This window comes from Anopheles marshallii, chromosome 2, assembly GCF_943734725.1.
Source record: "Anopheles marshallii chromosome 2, idAnoMarsDA_429_01, whole genome shotgun sequence".
Classification (NCBI taxonomy): domain Eukaryota; kingdom Metazoa; phylum Arthropoda; class Insecta; order Diptera; family Culicidae; genus Anopheles; species Anopheles marshallii.
In genome coordinates, this window is record NC_071326.1 from 64161971 (window position 1) to 64184441 (window position 22471).

General features: G+C 42.3%; 1 protein-coding gene across 1 annotated transcript in view; it reads left to right on the forward strand.

The window, feature by feature from the left end:
* Nucleotides 1-17663, forward strand: part of LOC128718397 (frizzled) — a 69493-nt gene extending 51830 nt beyond the window's left edge. The window contains exons 3-5 of the mRNA XM_053812024.1: nucleotides 165-359; nucleotides 8171-8396; nucleotides 17608-17663. Coding sequence (XP_053667999.1) covers nucleotides 165-359; nucleotides 8171-8396; nucleotides 17608-17663 — 477 coding nt within the window. The remainder of the gene's footprint in view (nucleotides 1-164; nucleotides 360-8170; nucleotides 8397-17607) is intronic.
* Nucleotides 17664-22471: the final 4808 nt, after the last annotated feature.

Genomic DNA, 22471 nt, shown 5'->3' on the forward strand with positions numbered 1-22471 from the left:
TTTAATTTGTTGCTCGTCTGTTTTCGCATTCATATTTTTCGTTGTTTATTCTGATGCGTAGGTGCGTTCGTGTTCTACCAAGAAAGCGGGCCAGTGTGTGTGTGTGTGTTGTGATATGTTTTTTTTCTCACTTTCATATTGCTTGTTTTTCAAATATTTCGCAGGTCTTAACGTTCCTGATCGACTCGTCCCGCTTTCGGTATCCGGAGCGCCCGATAGTGTTCCTAGCGATATGCTACCTGATCGTGGGGTGCGCATATGTGGCTGGGCTCGGTGCTGGAGATTCCGTTGCCTGCCGGGAACCCTTCCAATCGCATATCAAAATCGGACGAATGCAAATGCTGTCAACCATCACACAGGTAAGAATGATTGAATGGCGGTTTGAAGGTTGAGACTTTTTTTTTCCTTTCGTCAAGATTTTCTAGGCAAATATTAAAAAGCATAGGCGTTTGAAACAGGGATTTTGTGTGTAGTTTTGTGTGTAAGATATCTAACTTAGAATTAAATCGCATCAAATTGCATGACAGGCGTTAACATTAAGGTGATCTGTTGACCTCGCCCGAATCGACCAAAAAGAGTTCTGATCTGATGACATAATTTTCATCACTTTATTGGAGCTTTTGAACTAATAATCGGTTTAAGAAATAGGGAATCCAAAAGTTTCATTTTAAAAAAATTAAATTAACCTTGATACGAATTCCCGATACGAGAAAAAGTAATTTCATATGGTCTGTTCTCACTGAAATATTGGTATTTATTGGTGAAAGACTAAACTTAACCGGTTTCATTAATCATCTCTTGATCTTCTCTTAATAATTTCTTATCACTCATGAAGTTTACGAGAAAACAAGATTGTAATCAGTTGAACGCAGGTCTGCCCTATATGGTGGATGCAGGGGTTTCCCCAAACTTTTTAACTCCCTTGTCTCATTGGTAGCAACGTGATGACTATTCACACAGATATTTCGCTCAAGAAAACTTTTTCCTACAATTTATATTCCACTTTGTTTGAAAGGGTCAATTTTATAAGTTTTAAATATTAGCAATAGCTTCGCGCAATGGAAGCTCTTGCTGAGGACCGTAGTGCCTTGCAAGAGCCGATTCATAGAAGAACTCTTTAAAATATACCGAGTTTTCATCTGATTGACTTAAATTGTTAACACCCTGTAACTCTTGATTGAATGGACCCAACAACACAGAGTAAAACAAACTCCTTTCTGTAAAATGCCTCCTGGGCAGCTAGCATGAATTTAAAATAGTTTGTTCCCTACATACATCAACCGTGATCATAATGGGTTTTTTTTCCCACAACGAGATATTTCGTCAAACGCGTCAGTTTTCAAAACGATCTTCTTGTTTGTTTGTTTATTAGTTTGGTACACTTCGCCGCAAAATACAATAATTATTATTTCTGGAAATGGTTTTGGAAAAAAGCTCCCTTTGATTGTATAAACAGCATTTATTTTACGAACGAACAAAAACTGCTTTCAAAGCCAAAATAGCCGCTTCCGACATCTGTCGGCCAATGTATTTTCCTACCTGGTGTGACCAAAACATATTCGTTAGCGTACGCAGTATTAACGCACAATGCATCCCAATCAAGATAAATAATTGGGTTGTATCAATTATTATCTGAAAGAAAGCAAAAGCTACATGGAAAAATCCGCTCCTGGTTGTAGCGTTCCTTGCCCGTTGTGCTGTTTGCCGTGCGAAATGTAATATTCTCCAGCTAATAGACGTGGCGCGCAATGGCAGGTTTATTGAATGTGGCGTGACAGCAGCCGGCATCCACCCGGTATATCCCGAGCAATGTGTGGCAAATGTTATTTCGTTTGGTTGCGTTCTCGACAGTCGGTAAACCATGTTGGGGTTGTGTGTGTGGAGGCGTACAGACGTTTGTGTGGTCCGATTCCAAGTCAATTTTCATGCATAAATGTCAGACACATGCGCCGGCACGGTTGCCCTGCCCGAGATGCTCACAGCATTTGAGCGGGCCCTTCGAAACGTAATCATCGATTCGGTTGACTGTGTATCTGCGTTTCTCTGTGCGGTCGGTAACCGGACAGACTTTTGGCAGTTGTGATAATATTGGTTTTTACAACGCGGCTATTGACTGACAGAGGAGATCCATTGTGGAGTGTTTGTACTCCCGGAGGAAATAAGACTGTCCTTAGAATGTCTGACTAAAGATGAGGACTCGAATGCGAAGAGTGTGTGTGTTTAGATTCAACAAAAGATCTGTCCGTGTGCAGAATTGTCTTGCGCTGGATGAAGTTACAGGTCGTTCGGGGGTGTATGAATCATCGTTCGCCAGCATAGGTCGTTGCTATGTTGCGAGTCGACACGGCGGGTTCGTTAGTTGTGGCAGCGATGGTTGCAGATTTTCGAGGGTGACTATCAGTCCGGGTTGTCGGAAACTATCACCGGACGCATCGAACCGACCACATCGATAAAGCAGATTGTATTCGCTTGTGGGAAGTCTTCTTTCATGCCTGGTTGCACATTCATCCTGTTTCTTGTCGGTTTGGTGCGCGATTGTACGTCAAACGGTGTTGGACAAACGCGGTCACCACCGATGCACACCAGCTGCAGCATAATGTGTTCCGTAGCTGTTGGTTGCCCCTCTTGCCCTCTCGTAGGGCCATGACGATCTCCCAGTGCTGGTTCCTTCCGCTGCTTATGCTGCGTGCGGGAAAGTTCAACCACCCTCCGCGTTCGCGCCCTCCACGAAGTATGGCAATGATGGCCCTCACACGCATACACAGACGGTCGTGTGTAGCCAATATCTATCGATTCAAACAATCGACTTCAATGTGCGTACTCTCGTGCCCAATCTTCTGGCTCGCCCTAGCCCTGTAACGACATGTGGTTAAACCAGTTCTTTGTTATTATTTCCATCTTGGATGAAACATGTTTTCTTCTCTCTTGCAGCACATTCCTCCTCGAGTGCGCGTACTGCTCTGAGGTTGTCTGCCATGTTACCTCAACGCACACACACACACACACATACACACATACACTTTGGCTGGTTCTCTTCCGTACCCTGGTGGTTATTCCTCTCGTGCAAGTGGATACGCAATGTTCTGATGCTTACACATAACCCAGGCATGGGTTCCTTCAGCCGGAGATTGAACCACGAATCGCACCAGACTGGTGCATTGAGGGGGGTTTAGCGGTTAACCGTAACGCGCTTTACCTTTAGGTGAACGTTCCTCGGGTGTTTAGTGTTGGTGGATAACAGCATTCATGATGATGGTCGAAGCAAGAGGTTCTTTGGGCTGTCGGTTACAGTGCAGGGTGTTACTTACTGCATGCTCCACCCCGTCAAAGTCGTCTAATCGATTATGAACTATACAGTATTGAGTGGAGAACGACGTTTAGGTTTTACGGTGATTCAAGACAACTTCGTTAATTTTGTTGTACATTGCGCGGGGAAACTGGAATAGCGTTTAGAATCGGATTTGTTTTCAGTGATTCTTGTCTAGAAAGAACCAGTTCCATATCTTCGAACCAAATATATATCTCTGGATCTCTGTTTCTAAGTTTCATGAATTTCTTCAGATTTATAACCCTTTAAAGATGTATGGATCTCTTTTGTTGCATAAAATTTGTATTCCTTTCGAATTTCCATAATTTACCCATTAAACCACTATAGGTTGTACTCCTGGAATCTTTGGAAATTTATGTTTTGTCAGATTCGTTAAGTTTTGACGATTTTTGAGGATCACTTAATGCTTCGAAAGACGTTAAATTGAAGGGTTCATTGTAGTACAATGTTTTTAAAAGATTGTCATTATCATAGTTTGCAGAAAAAATTAATAAAATTTCGCACAATATTCCACCTCAACCGTAGTTCATTTGTAAAAAGTTAATTGAATATCTCGTCGTGTTTTAATATCAATCTGCAAAACAAACAACTCCTGGTGATGAAGTTCAAATTGTTCAATCACTTTAATCATTTCAATCTCCCACAGTGTGTCGTTGAAATTTGATTGAATCATGGCATATTGTTTTCCTGCAAATTAAACCTCACATTCTTTATTGTCACTCTTTAGCTATCAGTGTTACATTACGCTTATAACCGGGGAGAAAAAAACGTCTCCCACAATTTGCCGTATGTTTATAGAAATAATTTTAATTAAAGAATCTTCGTACTGCAACCGCTTTGCGTTGTTGCGGCTCCACCGTTACCGGGAACCGTAAATAAAAAGCGACATCAAACACGAATTTGGAACGCGCATGACGTAAGGAACGAAAAGAATGAAGGTCTCGGATGATTCATGTATATATATTTATTGTATAAATATTTTTGCAATAAAGGATTGTTCCATGTGCCGAGGCGCGCAATGAGAGAAGTACCATCCGTAGCCGAAAGAACCGTCACGCCCGAGATTGATAGCGTTTACAGGAGCGATCCCGGGTGTGCCTGTGTGTGATCGGGGGCCCCGTGGGTAAAGTAAAAAAAACGAGCAACTGCACGACATTAATTCAACATCAAAGTCGCACCCCGGGTAGGGAAAATAACGGGTGGCGGCTGGTGGGACGCTTGAGCCAAGAGGAAGCACTCGTTTAGCCGGTGGATTTGGTTTGGGTCTCAGAAGAAAGGTTGGCACGACGCACCAGCCAAACAAAATACTCCCGCGGAGAAACAATTGCGTTGAAAAGAGTTTTTTTATCAACCCCATCGGATGGTGGAGTTGAGGCAGAATGGAAGACAGTTTATTGTTGTTTTCTTTCCCTCCCCGATGCTACCACCTTCAGTACCTTAAGTCGATGTGTTCGGATAAGAGTGCGTACAGCAGTGTCGGGAATCTTTTTAAATACAACTATGTTCCGTTCCCTATTTCTGTGTCCACCATTGTAGCAGAATCTTCTCGGTGGTAAACTAGGTTGGATACACTTCTCGTCGGGCATTTCTTGAAGCTGACAGTTTCCAGCACAAAGAACGAAAGTAATCTGCCTCCCATTCACCAAACAAACCCGGAACAATGCTACGAACCGTACGACCTTTTCCGGAGCAATTCTATCGCAGAGTTGGGGCTGTGTTTATCCATACGAAATGATGTCGGGCTCATGAACTCTCTATCACGAGGAGCCAGCATCATTTGTCGTCGGATGCACTTGCTTCAATTTTTGCCTCCTACCGGGTCGCATGCGGCATTAGTGACACATTCCAGCGCAATAATGACGGCTTGGTCTGAGGAAGCTGCCGGCGGCTCAGTTTCCGCGAAGTGCCCGATGAAGCTGTGTGCCGGTCCCGTCGGAGAAAACATGAATCGCCGACTCTAAAGAGCTGTAGTTAATTGTAGTTATTGCTGTGTCTTCGCCGTTGTCATCGTCGTTGATGGCGAAGAAATCGTGCCCCATGGCACACATGCAACAGTGAAACGCACGCGTTTGAGTGTGCAGTGCAAAAGGATGGATGGTGCACGAATGGATGCAATCAGTTCGGCGAAATGTATACTTATGCTTTTCAACACTGTTTATGGGGTCAGTCGCTCTGGCGGTGACGGGACATAGAGAGCACTGCTGTAACGATGTATTATTTAATCTATCTTTGAAGTTGTAAACATGTTTGCAGTACGTAGAATTGAGTGTGCCGGTGCATTGTTGTGATAGCAAATTCAATGGTCGTTTTATTTATTTTTACTTTCCGTCTGTCATACGGTGATTGTTATGGTTTATTCCAAACTGGTTATAACTGGCAGTAGCATATCATGTGCAGTGTAGTGACGAAGAATTGCATACACATAGAATGTATGATTTTCCACAGTATTTTTGTTTGTCTTAAGGAACCTAATTTAAAATATCGGATAAATTTAACTAAAACTTTTGTATTTTCAATATTATTGAAAACCAGTGTTGATCTTATGCATCTAATTACTAAGAGATTTTTTTTTTATATTCTTATCTATACTTAAAATGTTTGTCTAGTTGCTAAAATTACGAAGATTACTTCAATTAGGTGTATCCAAACGAGATCTTTGGTTCAGAGTGAAGAGACACATTCTGATTGTTAACGATCTTCGGTGAAGCGTTCATCTTAAACCGGCCACTTTCTTCCAATGATCTCGTTGCATTATCATTCGGCCTAAAGACCTAGTGATTTTGATGAAACGAATTCTCCTCTTATTTAGCGGCACTTCAACCGATACAGGTTCTGTCGTGTATAACCGGCCCCGTGCACCACTGGGTCGTGATAGTACATACTGAAGCTAACTTCTGGAAAATTGGAAATTATGACCAAACCCTGAGGAAATGAACATTTCTGTATTCACTGATCATCAACCAACGAACGACCTTTTTTGGAAACATGATGTAGAGATCGTCACTCATATCTCGTTGTTATAAGATCGAGGCTTCTCCTTGCTTATTATTGCCGTTCAATGTCATGTAGCCCTTGTCTTGTCAATCGTTCCAGGCTACAATAAACACTGTACAGTTGATCGGACCTCCCGGCGAGACGATGAAGTTACTTTGCCTTCGATCTTCATCATGAATATTGGGTAGTCTTGGATCACTACTCTCGTCTTTTCCTGAAAACGAGATTATGTGTTGTGAGTTTCGGGACAAGTTTTACCAGCAAACATGAGACACCTTAAATTATCCTCAAGATGCCTTAAAACTGTTAACCATATCTGAGTGGTTATTCAAAGGTTAATACAAATAAACTGATAAGCTTGCGTTAGCTTGGGATATGATAGGACAATGTACTCTATTATCTTTTACTAATAATGCGGCCATCTAACAGATTAATCGTATAAAGATCTTATCATAATCGTTCATTCTAATGATTTGTTTCAATTTGCCTTTGAATTGTTCTGTGTCACATAAAGCGCTGATTCAATTATAACTTTAAGCTCTACTAGGGTTTTCTGTATCAAACGCGGCCTGTTAATTACTCTTGAACATAGCTTATAATGTTCCAACACTGTGCAGTACGATATTCGCCGTGAGCTTAAAAACACAGCAGCTTTTACTAACGGATCCTTTTGTTTGCCATTACTATGTTAAGCGTTAGCGAGTAATCGCTCCTGTACACGCCTTCACGTCCTACTGATTCCGCTAGCCGATAATATTCGTCTTTTTTTCACACCACATTTCGAACGTCACTTATTACATGCGGTGGTGGAAGATTAACGTATTCATGTCACGAACCGCATGGTTCGATTAAGAACGGAACGACTTTGTCTGACTGCTTGATCCGCTTCACTCAACTGCTGCCCACGCGGGGTCGATTCGCTGGTGATTTTTATTTTTTCGCTCCCTCCCCTGACGCACAATGGAAGGTTTCGGTGTTGAGCCTCCTTCTGCCGGAAGCATAAAGAATAGCTTTGTGCATTCTAATTAATCGGTAAGCTCGTTCGTTGATCTGTGTCTGTGAGAGCATTTATCGGTTAAGCACGATGGATGGGTGTTGTCTTGAATGTAAATGAGTGCGAATAGTAATTTATCATGCGTATTGCTGCTGGAATTGATGTATAAAAGCCCGTCCGTGAAGAAGACATTTGCGTTCGTTACGGTTGTGGTTTATTATGCACTAGAAAAAATAAGTGGTAAGACATCTCCACAATTTCATTGAATTCTAATTTGGCAGCCGTAAGGGAGTTGGAGCTTAAACAAATAAAGATATTGCAAACCATAGGCCTTCTTCAAAGCGCCGAAATCCCGTTAAAAGTTGCAAAACTTCGATAGTGTGTGTTGAGGAATGTGCTCATCGATGCCGGCGGCTTATGCAATATATTTTAGATAAAATTTATGCTTAAGCCAAGTACCATTCCCCAACCACACAGTACCCGAGCTGTATTATTAGCTCGTGTTTGAATCGAGTTACCGCCTGGGATGCCAACAGCCAACAACAACGCATTCGATACTTTCTAGATAATAATCAACGTAAGTAACAACAGGCTGGTCAGCTGGAAGCTTAACTGAACTGCACTTGCCGTGGTGTGGCTACTGGTCAGCGATGGCCATCGGGCATCCTAACGGTCCGTTTGCTGCCACGGAAAGCTTTGTAATTTAAATTCGAACAGCAAACGGCCGTTCGTCTGATTCTCGCGATTCGATCGGCGATCAAAACCACTCCAGAACCTAAAGCCCCTCTGCACAACCAACATTGTACTAATGCTGTGTGTTGTTTTCTTCCATTTTGCCAACTCTCTTCCAACAGGGCCATCGTCAATCAACGTCGTGCACGGTGCTGTTCATGGCGCTGTACTTCTGCTGCATGGCAGCGTTCGCCTGGTGGGCCTGCCTGGCACTGGCCTGGTTCCTGGCGGCCGGCCTCAAGTGGGGCCACGAAGCAATCGAGAGCCGTTCGCACCTGTTCCATCTGGTGGCGTGGGCCATACCGGCGGTGCAAACCATATTCGTGCTGGCGTTGGGAAAAGTTGAAGGTAAGTGTCTGACCACGCAAAACGGTATTCGACGGGAAATTCCACCAAGTCAAACTTTCTGATAATGAAAACAAAAAAAAACACACACACACCAACAGTGCTTTGGAGGCGCTAGTGTCGAGAGATGCGAATATTCAAACACCGGGAGCCATCGTGCAGACGTGGGGTCAAGTTTGCTGTCACTCTTTAGTTCACCTACGGCCGGATGATCCAAGGTGTTGAACGAGCCGTTTCTCCCATTAATGATGGGGAGCGGGAAAAAACTCTCCCCCACCCCGTACGCAACACAAAGTATGCGCTTAAATGTAGCGCCTCTACCTTAGTACATCAGGGCGCAGACTTTATTGAAACTCGTCACGAAAAAGCTCCACCATTTAATTGAACCCTCGCCGATCCTGGTTTGGTTCGTCGCGTGCGTCTGCATGCGATAAAGCTGCAGTTTTTACGATGGCAATGTGTTTTGGTCCCACCATTTCCTTCCAGCACGTCGCTTCGTGTGCATATTTGCATCGTTCAACTCTGCTCCCCGGTGATGTTTGGAAATGATCTGACTGTTCGTGCGCCTTTCTGCTATGACACCAGGATAGGCCAAGTAGAAGCGGGTCAAAGCAACGTGCAACGGGGAAGGTTGACGGGGTCTGTCTGAATCAATAAAACCGCTATTAACTTTGTAACGTGTTAGTTATCCTTCGCGTTTGCAAGGGGTTTTTGCGCGAAAATAGCGCCTCAGTGCTCGTTAGTTTCGCGTGCGCTCATAGTTGGGCTTGTGACTGGACGTTGCTTCTTGCAGGGCTAAGGTTAGATTTATCATAATGCGCTGAGTGAGCTTTATAGGGATTGGAGCGGTATTAGTATTTATGGGCAATTTTATCGTTCGCATTAATTTGCTGCGAACCGTTCAAAATCCCTGCAGGGCATTGGATTTCTATTGCAAAGCAAAGGTAAGGTGCTGCGCTATAAAAAGTGTTTTTTTTTTCTCTATTCGTTGAGTTGTTGATCGACAGATTTGCTTCAATAATGTGATAGCGCGAGGTAAATGTTTACAGTAGCTCTTACATTTTCTAAACTCTTTGAAAGTTATTTTCTTTGGATCTTTACATTGAACATTTTCTATCAGTACACTACATACTTTATATACATATTTTATAACGTTTTGGTCACGTACTGTGAAAATAATGTCTTCACAGTGGCGATTGTTTTGAACAACTCATCTTTTGTTAATAGTTTTTCTCTGTTGATAATTACATATTTGTCACTAATTTTCGCGAATCTCAAGTACGAAAAATGCGGCATATTGTTTTACGCTAACATCTATTGCAATATTTAAAATTCATGTCACGGAAGTTTTTTATTTTTATTATTGCAGTATTTTAGACATTCACCAGCGTTACCCGATGCATTTAATATAAATGTTTTGTTGTATAAACACAATTGTTTATTGTATTTTTTTCTGTAAAAAAGAGAACTTTTTGACATTTTGTGCTTGCTAAAACATCACTGATCACGTTTGGCGCTGAACGTATTAAAAATGTTCAATGCAAAATCTTTGAGGTGTTATAATAATAAAGATATTAGGAGTACTTTTATGAAGTTTAGATAGAAACAAGCTTTTTGAAAAGCAAATGAATTAATAACAAATGCGTGAGCTCAATGAGGGTGTAAAATAATTTGTTTGTAAAAAAAAATTACAATAACAATTTCCTGTCCTTATGGCTATAAAACTCAATGAGCTACCCAATGGAGTTCTTTCACGCCCTGCGGTGGAGCACATACAAGCTTGCTATAACTTTGCAAATTGAATTTAAAACTAACATCACCATTGACTGGGTAATTTCGCTAACTTGTACACGTGCGCTTCATTCGCCCCAAAGCCCGGTTGCTCGAATTAGATTTCAATATTTTCCAAATACTTGGTTAGCCTTTTCTGCTTTCTGCTCATTTTCGAACAAATTTCTCGTCACGTTTCTGACCCACGGGAAGGGGTTTTTTTTTTGGTGTTGGTTATTTTTGTTCACTCGCTCCCTTAAATTGAATCGCAACTACATACCACCCGTTGGATGATCAACCTTTTCTCCCACGAACGGGCGGGAAAAGGTCATTAATATGGATGTGTGACGTTTAAATTTCATACCGCTAACGATCGATCAGCGTGAACCTGCCGGCAAAGTGGCTTCGATTCTCGGTTTGGGATAATCTTATCGAGAATCCATTAGCGGCCCAGGGTGTAGAAACGCGCGGAAGCTGTGCAGCATTACACGATTATTGTCGAAGCACCGCTGTGGTATTGATTCGATTTTTTCGCGGACTGGCTTTAGGGGAGGGACCGACATGATGAAGGTAGGTTTAAGTGGGATACACACAAGAAAAAACTCTGTGCGCACTGGTACACTTGTACAGGGATAGAACGCCATCGTTAGGTTGTGTGTTTCCGTTGGTGGTTGTTTCTTCCGCTGGTGGGGTAAAATGTAGGGACAGGAAAATAAAGCTCTGATTCGAAACGAACGATAAACGGTGAAAAAAAGTTACAACCAAAATCGGAAAAATCTGCTTGTTTTTCTTCCTGTCCTCTGATCCAACAGTGGTTGAAAGTTGGCTTACAATTGTCGCCGATGTATCGTGTACTGTTTGACGGTATGTTATCCTTTTCCGTTTTGATGATTTTTTTTACCAAAGCTTGCGGCACCATGATTTTTTTCTGCTTTTTCCTCTCTCTCTCTCTACAAACCACCATCGAGAACAAGTGCAACGGTTGCAACATATGCCGCAACATAAGAGTGGGGGGTGGCCACGACACGAATGGCCGATTGGAGCTGAAAGATAAATACATTTTGCTAACCATACCTACCAAGCACAGTTCAAACTGCATCGTGATCGGGTACGCTGGCGATCAGAGTTACTCAATCTTAATTTTTCACTCCACGCCCGGTAGCGTGGTACCGTTGTGTGTCCGCTTGATACCCGAGATGAATGGGAGGACATTATTCACAACAGTTTTACGGTGGCAGAAAATTATAATTTCCAGCAGCCAAACACGACAGCAGATCAGCTTGGGCGATAAATCAAATCCGATAGTGGGCTCCCCACCCGCTGGGCAGCTACTGTGGAAGTGTCCCGAATGGATTGTGTGTTTGTGTGTGTGTGATTGCCAGCTAGTTCGTTATATGTCCGTTGTTGGCAAGATGTGCAATACTCGCAACGAAGTCGGAAGCTGTCTTGTCCGTTGCAAAACTGAACTTTATTTACTCCTTGAAGACACTGTCTGTCGGAAATGGTAGCAGCCAACATACGGGGCTGATTTCCGAGCAAATTCTATTGATCCATTAAAGGACAAACCCTTGTCAGAACATCTGGTGCACAGTATGCCTGGTGCGAACATTCCCGAACCGTCGTCGTCGTCTGGACTTTCTTGGGAAACGGTTGCTTGAGGAACGCCGGACCTGATACCTGATTGGCAGACCATTAAAAACCCCTCCGAGAAAGCATCCATCACCGCATCGGCTGCGGTCTTGTCATTTTTCCACTTAATTAAATCTAGGTCCCGCGTCTTTAGAAGTTTTCCCAAAGCCCCGGGAGCGCACTTCCCGTGCGTGTCTTACCGGCAGTGCGCCGTCAGGCAAAACCGGATAGACACGGATGAGTGCTAAAATCTCGCTTAACCCATGTCTCCGATCGCTTCTCGAATCGCCATCGCCACGATGCACGCCGACATATCCTCACGTGAGCTTTTGCCCGGATCGGCTCAATGAATTATCGATCCCGTGGCCCTCCCGAGGTGGAGGCTCTGTGTAAGGGCTGTTTGAAGTGAGCAGATGTGGTGTTCCGTGTGCCCTTGTATTCCTTCCACACGTCACCTGTTGCGTCAAAGCAGCTGTTGGAGCAGAGATTCTAGACTGGACGATTTGTTGTTTCCCTCTTACGTGGTGCGGAATATCGACGGGGGTGCGGGGTGCGGAATATCGACAACTGCTGGCGATGTACGGACGCTCTATATCAGACTTCAAAGCCTTCAGAACCCGCATCCATCGCAGTGGCAAACTCTCGACAAGAATTCAACCTGGTGGGTGATTTGTGGACACTGGTGTCATCGGATCGGTGGTACACATCGTTTAATCACACATTCGAGGGCGCTTTAGGCATCGGTCGATTTTACCACTGCGGACACGGTTCCTTGTATTTGACCTAATCCGTGTCAGCTCCGTGCGTCAGGTTGCGAATTCTCGAAAACCGAAAGATGTTCGACATAATTGGTTTAAAGGCTCGAACCGCACACGCCTGCAGCTGGAACCGCGAGGGTTACCTTGTCACTGTGCCGACCTTCTGCCTTTCCGGCCGGGAGCTTTTTCCTCGGGTAGATGTCGTTGCGAAGAACGGTTGGGACGGTTGTTTGAAATGCGAATTGTGAAAACGGTTAAATTATCGCCGCTTGCCGGACGTGTTGTGCGTGTGTGTATTGGCCTATCTTCAACCACCCTGCTCCATGCGTCGGTGTCACGTTTGCTAATTCGCGCTCAACTTGCTAACCTATTTGTTTCTAACTGTTCATTTATTTTCCACCGGGCAGGTACTACACACATTTCAACACTCTTGCCACACCCGGTATCCATGTTGGGGCTTCTGTCACGCGATGTAGATTACCTAGCAGGGTAGGGTAGGTAGGCGTAAGATGGAAAATCGCTAACTGGCCTTTCGCGGAATCGCGCTACAAGGAAAGTGCGATGAATAGTACGCACTCGCAGAAGCAATGGTTTTCTATTTCAACACAGTTTCGGGGCGGTTTTTTTTCGGGGTGATGGTGATTCATTTTTTGTTTTCCAACCTGTTGCACCGGTGTGTGCGAGTGTGACGGTTGCAATTGCGAGAAAGTACACGATGGCAAGGAAAATAAGTAATTGGTACGGGTAGGATGTTGTAAAGACGGTTGATAAGGTGTAGCTGATTTGCATGAAATCTAGTCCCGGCGGTGAAAGCGAAGCATCCGTGTTGCCCTGAGCTGGTTTTTATATTTTCGCAGTTTGCTCTCGTGTTGCCTATCTATGCTAGTTGCATGGCACGATGCAGCTTGCTGTTGATTTTAGCTGCAGCTCTTCGAGTGACACGCTAAGAATTGCAAGAATTACGCTTGAATCATGACGCTTGGTTTTTTTTTAATCGAGGCCACTTTTCACTTTTTTTAAGTTAGACAGTAGGTTAGATGAAAGTGTCTTTGGTATATTGAAACAATGCTTACTCTGCCAATTTCACAGGGTTTTGTAGTAAAGTAATCTTTCTTCACTTTTATTAGCGATTTTGTTTTCATTTTATTATAATCAGTACAGTTAACTACTTTCATAGTTCATTTAGTAGCTCGTGATCTGTTATCGTTTTTCTCTTTTTTATGTTTTACTTATTACTTTTCTTGAATAGAATTGTTGTATAGTTGTATTCATGTTTTTTTTATTTTTGCATTGTGCTATAAATGCGGATTTTTAATTATACATTTTCCTTCCTCAATTCTTGAAACTTCTATTCTTTACAAATACTTTTTAAGTTTGCTTAACGTGATATTTCGTTAAAGGTGCGTTTTACGAGAAGTGATTTTCTGATAATTGTGTTTTTTATAATAAAATAAAAGGTTTTTCATGTTTCAAGCGTTTCTCGTGTGTTTATGTTTTGTATAATATTACTTCTTCTGGAATTAGTGAGTGAGGGGATTTCAGCGTTTTTGACATCTTTTTATAGTATTTCGTTATTTAATTTTAGTTCTTTTAGATTGTTATGTATTGAATTGTTATTTTAATTATTAAATACTCATAATAGTACTTATTTTAAATGATATCTATGCAATCACTTTGATGATTGCTGGAAGTTTTTTTATTAACAATTTAATCTGGTTGTCCGTTTCAAATTATAATTAGTGTTTATGTTTACCGATGTTCCATCTGACCATAGCACACGGTACACCAGGCGTCCATTACGAAACCAAACCACACCGTCACGTTTGTCGATCATCAGCTCAAATTGTTTAATGGGCCGTATTGGATGTTGGTAATAATTTTCCAATTTTGATATTACAAAAACAATAACAATTCGCGAACAAATATCCCATCATTACACACGCAATCGTTGACCAACTACATTGTTATTGTGCGTACTGATAAAAAATACCAAAACTACAGCACGCACCCGGTCGTTCTCATCGTGTGCCGTCCGTCCTCCCACCACGCGTCACAGTTCAATTAATCAAAGCCATCGCGTAATTGATCGATTTTATGGCTTTCACCTTCGATGATTATTTATGATGTGGCATTAATTTTCGCGATGCGCGTATTTGCATTTCCCGGATTGGAATGGTTTAAGTTTGCTGCACTGATTTATATGCACCGAACGTGCTTGCAAAGAATAATAAAATATTTGAAAACAAAACAATGAAAAAAAAAAACAACAACACCCAATTATTTGTTTGCAACCATGAATGTGATTTAATTAATTTTTAACGCGCACATATGTGGGGAATATTGCGCACTACGCGGAATAGCAACCCATTTCTGGACCGGTGCAAAACAAAATGGCAAAACAAACCATTAATTTCGGTTTGCAAACAATCGCTGCCGTTAGGGTGATAATAATTGTTCGTGGTGAAATTTTGTTTTACGGTACGATTGCACTTAAAAAGGGCTTTATGTTTGAATGGGTGTCATTGCTGGTGGCTTCTTTTTAATGCCATAAACATATTCATATCTACTTTGAACGTAAAGCATTACAACCGAACGGGTGGTGCTCTAAACGAACTTTATCGAAAGCAATGCATATTTTTGGGTGGTGATTGGGCCAGCAATAGTCGTTATCGTAAACATTTGCGAAATCCAATAGCATTGATATTTATGCTGCTGCAACGTCTCCGACCATGAGGGAGGGTTCGTTGGTGGTGGTGCATATGTATTGTGCCTGTTTTATTGTTTCCCGGCGGAAGAATCCTTTCCCGATCGCAATCGTTACCAGCAAATCGGGTTCGATTTATATGGAACAAAAGAGCAGCAATCTTTGCTGGGCGCGTGTGTGTGTGTTGGCAACCCTTCCGGATGCATGGGCTAAGTCTAGCCCACGGCGAATACCATTTTCGTCGGCTGTCGAAGGAAAGAGCTGTAAATAATCTAAAACGGCAAACGGCAATTGCTTTGTAATATTCATAAACCAACCAACAGCCCGAAACGCTTCTCCTGGAAATGGAAGAAGTATGGCATGAGCTGATGGCTACCGGTGAGGCAGAGTTGATGAAGCGGAAGTTGGATCGGTTTCGGCCGGATGTGGCACTGGAACGCCAGTTGCAACCATATGGAGGTTTCCTATTTTTAAACACTGTTTATACGTGGCAAGAAATTAGTGCACACGCTCTGTTGTTTGCTGCATGGAGAGAATTGATCGAATAATAGCGTGCCATAGGGGTTGGCTCGTAGAAGAAGTTGGAGACTTCTAGTAGTCAAAAGTCACCCGAAGTTTAATTGTGGTAGCATTGCTGGTATGGCTTTTTATGCTTTTGATTATATCTTCATGTGTGTTTGTGTGTGGGAATTCCAACGTTTAAGACGATGATGGTCAACTGCACGGTAATTGCAACTCGTACACCCGATACCACAGGAACTTCTCGCTTCTTCGATGGGGTCACACTCGCATGGTGTTCGTTTAGCAATAAGTTACGAAGTCAGATAATTTCCCTTGAGTGCAGCAAAACTTTGTCTGTTTGTTTGATTTTTCGGTGTTGACCGAGTAGGTGAAAAGAGCAGCTTCGTACGAGAAGCGTTCGAAGTTTTGTGAAAGCGATTGTGTGTCCGATTGTGTCCTTTTCCCACCACGGAGATCCACACACGCGCGTCTACAAGTACCGTCCGTAAATGCGCATCCTAACGAGAGGAGATAAAATTTTGCCTAATGGAGTGAATTTGCATACCAAACAAGAAGCTTCGTTTTTTTGGAGGAGGAGTTCTAAATAGTGCGGGAGCTTTGCCTAGCGACCTGGTCAGGACGGTTTGTCAGGAGAGTCAACTGGAAAAACTGTTATCGTTTTCCGCTCGAGCGAATGAGCGGATAGCGGGGGAGCGAGTTGGAGGATTTTATGCACTATTCCTTCCGGGTTATGCTGGCTGCTTTGGGGTTGATTTTTGTCATTTTAATCAGCACCATGTATCCAAACCATCAAGCTCCTCAAAAGTTTACTCTCGAATGGCTTTAAGCGAATGCCGTACTTGGTGGTAGTTGAATGGAAAGTTTGAACGAAGACACGAAATCATGTTGATATGGTATTGCTTAGCAAGGAAGGTCGGCTAAACCCGTTAACCGTTCAGGGGTAAGCTCGTTACTGCCAAAAGCGCAGGCACCTGCACGTAGACAAGCGGGGACCGGTACCGGTGGTCGATCCCGTTCCCGGTTTTCACCTCCTTCGTGCTCGGGCACGATACAGCGCATGTTACCCGACGACGTTTATTAATTAAAGCATGTGCGCAATAAAATGTAAATATTTCAATTAATTTAAATGAGCAATAAACTTTGCCCCGCCAGCTTCACTCGATAGGGGGTTGAAAAGGAGAACACGGGGGCCAGGCTTGGACGAGAAGTTGTCGTTGTGCCTTTAACGGTAAGAAGCTTTCTTAATGCTTCTTTTTTTTTTAAACGTTCCACACTGCTCACCGGAGTTGGATATTTTCGAGCAAGCATCATTTAGCATTCGATTCGAAGTGGGGGTCATAAAACCGGGTGGCGGCTTGATGTGAAGTACTCTCTTTCTGCTTTTTCTTCTTCTTGTAACTAGAAGGAATAATGAAGCAAGAAGTAAAGGGAAAAGTTTTCCACAATTCGTCCACGTCTGGAAGGGAAGGCGACGCATGTGGAAGCGTACGTACTGGTAGTAATTGAAATTTTAGAACACAAATGTTACTCCGTTGGCTCGAACGTAAAGCGTTCTCGATCCGACGTGCGTCTGCTGATCTGGGAAGGGAAAAGCTTCGATGAAGTGATTAATTGCTTCTATATGCAGTCTGGTTTTCCACTCGAAACGACGAGACGGCTAAAGGACGACCCGTCGTGCGCTTCATGCCCAAGCGAGCTGGTTGCCATTTGTAACTGGTTTCGCCCAGACGGAAGTGGCAGCAATCAGTACACGGTGCTGGGGTGTTGTGCTAGTGTTTATTTAAGTGTAAATTATGCCAATTAATTTCTGTGTGATTATCTGTACCGCTAGACCTCGGGCTTGACCGGGAAACGTTGGCTATGGTATCGAAGGTTGCTGAAGTATAAGCAGTCCGTGTGTTTGTGTGCTTGAGAAACTAGTGTAATATGAGAACCGTACAGCTGGTGCTGGTGCTATTGGTTGGTTAGATTCAACAATTAAACTTACATACATTCTGCTCAACTCGAATACGTTTTCTATAGAAGCATACCTAATTAAAATGGATAGTGTTGGTCTGTTGAAGTACTGGATATTGTCGCCACAAGTAAAGATGTCAAAATGAGTTAGTACTTACATGCAAATATTGTTTCCTTATGCGGCATAATGCATGTTTAAATGGTTGTAATTAAACCTTTCATTTATCTGCTTGGTTGGTTCGTTGTGCGGTTTTCTTGTTTTCCAATGTTGTGAGAATCAACCAAAAAATCAAGTAGTTTAAAAATGTATTATCAGTTAAGGAGTAAATAATGCAAAAGAACCAGAAAGAACGCCAGAAATGGCCGGTCAAGACCGTTTTTTAAGGTTTTTTAGATGTAGACAAAAGAAGAAAATTTTATGCAGTTATATTGGTTAGACTTTTCATTCCATGCTTTAAATTATCCAATTCCCCTCTTGCGTCTGACGATACGGCATAGAGCCGCCGCAATGAAATTAATTAATTAATTAATTAATTAAAAGTATCATATTATTTATCAACAAAAGTCAAATCTCGTTGCTAATAACATAATATTTTGCATATTTTTTCATCTGACGATATTTTACTTTTATTCTTGCAACTTATTACTTTTTTTTTATTACTTTTTTACAATTTTATTCTTGCAATTATTGTAAAATGTATGAAATGAACGAATTATTCATCTAATTTAAAGATTAGTCACACCTATCAAAACGGCCTGGCTGTTCTGAATGAATAAAAAAACCATCCTCAACTGGCCCAGTATAGGTATACATACATTCGCTGAAAACTAGCGACACTTTTTTATACGTTTTTGAAGAGACACTGAATACTTCTAGGCCTGATGTTCCTGGTTCCAGAAATAATGTGTGCTCAGATATTGTATCAAAAAAAAATTTCTTCGGTTACTGCAACAGTTGATTGCAATGCATTACAATACAAGCTCGTTACTCGAGTTACTCGTTATTTTGCTTTTTATAACCATCAACAATGTTATTTCTCAATTGTAACTAATATGTACTGGAAGCAAGATGCCGCTATTCTTGCTTTTGCCATGGTCCTTATTTTAGTAATCTGCATCAAGCTTGTTGTGATGTTGCGCAATGTTTCTTCTAGTGCTACCGAAAATGCAACGCTCCGTTGTTCTTTGTTAGCCTGAACCAGGCAATTAATATTATATTCAGTTGCAATCAACGGTGATCTTAAAAGAAACATGGTCGATATTAGGTATTTTATGGATTCGAGTGTATGTTCCTAAATTTGAAGACAACGTTCTAAGGCTGTTTCGCCAAACCCAAGCCTGTAGGATTAGTATTACATCACCGAAAAATATTGTGAATTAGTATTGACCAAAAAGTTTTTTTTTTGTGCCCACAATGCTTTTAAATGTAGGCATTATATATAGCAGCCTATTTGACCTTGAGCAGAACACTTCAATGGCATTTGCTGTATTATCATGCAATGTGTGTCTGATGTCAAAACTATGCTCTAACATGAAAGCATTCTATATTGTCACCTATATTTTGTCGGTTATTGTCTTGTGTTATGATTATGTTATTCTACATTTTGAATTAATAATACTTCTTAATTCCGTGTTATCATATTATTCTCTAAAGCCACGGAATATATTCAGAATCTAATAATTGTGTCAATCCTATAAAGCATTCGTATGTTGGGGTAATATGAATGTATTTTAATTGGCTAATTTTAAAATTATGAACAACCACACAAGCTTTTGTAGAAATTTATTGCTCTGAATATGTTGATAATTTATCCCTTTTTTTTAATTTCTTAAGCTGACTTTGTATGTTTTTCAAATTTTGTCAAATAATCATTTTGTTTTGTGAATTTAGATTTCTCTTTTGCGATTCATGCAAAGATTGAGAAAGATATTTTTTGAAACCTTCTCACCGTAATATAAAAGTACGATCAATTGAATCGTTGATGGAATTGAAACAATTTCCTAAGCCTTACTATTTTCCTTTGTTGCACAATAAAAATCGATCGATTGCCTAAGAAGGGACATACACAAAAACGCCCAATCACGAAAAGTTCTGTTATCGTTACAGATGAACGAAGCAACAAAAAAAAATCAAACTAGATTGTGAACCCAGTACGCGAACGAAGCACCTCGATGCGCAATATTCGCGTCCTGGTAGCTCAGAATCCCGTTTTTATGACCCCCGACCGTAAAGACCCAACTGTTAGGGCTTCGGTCAATCGATCGAAAGTAAACCGACGGTAAAAATTAGTTTTCGGGAAATGCCAATCTCTCTCTGCTTTCTCCTCTCTCCTAGACCTAGTGCTCCTCTGGGGCGGGATTTGCTTAGACAGAACGGACGGACCGATGTAGCTGTTGGCGCACAACTGTGCCAAAAAATTGCCCACCATCCAGTGCCGACTTCTACTCCGGCGAGGAGGAGAGCCGCACGGGCGAGGCACTTAAACAACCGTTAAGCTTTCCCTTAAAAGCATCAGCCCTACTTTTAATCCGGCTCATAAAAGCTCCGACAATTCTGTACCATTTCGACAGCGGTAAAGTGCGTTCGCGCTTGGCGTTAGTTCAGCGAGAAGGGTTTGCGTTTGTACGCGGGTTGTTTGACACGGTGCGTCGGGTGGCGATAGGATAGCATCGGTCCGCCGGTGCATACCCTTTTCAGTTTTATGCGACCACCGCTCTCAGGTGTTACTTTGCAGCAGCACTTTAGCTTTTTATTCGATTGTTTTGCTAGCTAACAAAGCATGGTGGCGGTAAGTTGGGGCCAATTGAAAGCCTAAAATGTTCCACCAATTTTGCACAACGATTATCGATTCCTTCCTTCCTAACGATAAGATAATGCTCGGAGCTCCCAAGACTCCGACAACCGTAAGCACCCGCTGCGCAAAAAAAACCCATGTTTATGTTGTGCGATAAAGTCGAAGCAGATTTCAGATCATCCTTTAACCAACACTCGAGAGCTGGGTGAACCACTTTCGTAAAAGTGTGTGTAAATTTTTTGTTCCACTCCCTTCGTTAGTAGGTGGGACATTCATTCACACGAAGTACCTTTGCTCTGCCGGTACAGTGGCGGTGAAGCTTTATTAGCCCGAAGGCACCGAGGTTCGAGTTTGATAGCACATAAAAATCTCGTAACCACCAGGTGCACATATTTTGATACGGAGTCTCTTTTTTCTCTCTTTCTGCTTTCTTCAAAACCAAAGTTAACATCAGCCATAGTTCTGTAACACGGCAGACGCGCATACCTGTAGTAGAAGAAAAAAATAAGCTTCAGCAGTGCCTTGCTTCAATGCGCCAAGAACGCACCGGAACTTGGCGGAACCGCGGTGGCAAAATAATGGAGGACGGAATGCAAATAGTTCGATCTGCCATAATCGAGCAACATATATTTTCCATTTACATTCCCAAATCCGGAAAGGCTGTTTTCTTCGAGCGCTTGTGGCACGGCGAAATACGGTGCTGCAAATTGGTATGCGAGTATATGTTTCTTGTGGTTTCGTTTTTGCATATTTTTAATTTCTGGTTTTCTCGGATTGGATGCTCTGGAAGTGGGGGAGCAAGAATGTGAGGAGTACCATAGTGACTGGCTCTCGGGAGTCTTGTAGGCGAGCGTATAACGGGAGTGTAAATAACGAGCCTCGCGGTACAACGGATGGAAGTAGCGGCAGCATGGTCAGCGTTCATCATCTTTTCCTTCCTGCCGAGAATCCAGAGATAATAAAGTATGGGGAGAAAGAAGAAACAGGGAGTAATAGACGAGGCATCGACGTACCAAGTAATCTACCTTCGCTCGTGACCGAGTTGTGGCTTGTTTCGAAAAATACGGTTGATCCGGATTATCGGATCAATGTAAAATCGCCAACGGTCATCAATGGCACCCGTCGCTACCATACCATGCTCCTACACTCCCCTTCATCTCATACCTAATTGATCGTTTCAGCCCGCACGAAGCAAGAGGATCGTGAAGATGATCCGTTTTGTGGTTCGGTTTAACCCCAAGTGTTAAGGGATGGTGCAAAAACTGTTCGCTACAATGTGATAATTTCCTATCGCCTCTAAATTGCGAGAAAGCCAAGAATGTGCTTTTACAGATTACATTGGCGTTTCGGTGAGGGAGGGGGCATTCTCTCCCACGATATTATTCCGCATGAGGGAAAGTCCCTTTGGAGGAAATGGTTCCGGTAGGAACTCGCACCTTAAGCACTATCCTAAACACATGCAGCCACAGAGTTATGTTTACGTTTAAAAAATGGGCGTTTGAACGGTGGTTTTCTCACTCATCACAACGGGAAAACCGAAATGTGCAGAAACCCGCTCGGACACACCGGTGTGAGGGTGAAGATTTGTATTATTATCGTTCAAAGTTGGCGCCGGACTCGTGTACGTTGAGATTAAGTAAGTGTTTAGTGACGGAGTCGGAAATTCGCGTGGAGTAGTGGCATGGATAGCTTGTAATTATCTACCGACTGCTGTGAATTACAAATCCGGCCGAATGGAATACATGGTATAATCTGTACAGCACGATTTGTTTAACAGCAAGTGGCGTTTAGCCTATGATCAAATTTGTGTGAATGTAGCGGAAAGCAATAATAAAAAAGAGCAATGGTGTGTTGTGCACTTTACTCTGTGCACAGTGTGACGGTTGATGTAACGAGTGGTAGAAGAAAAGGAACTCACGATTTCACGATCATGCAGCATGTTAT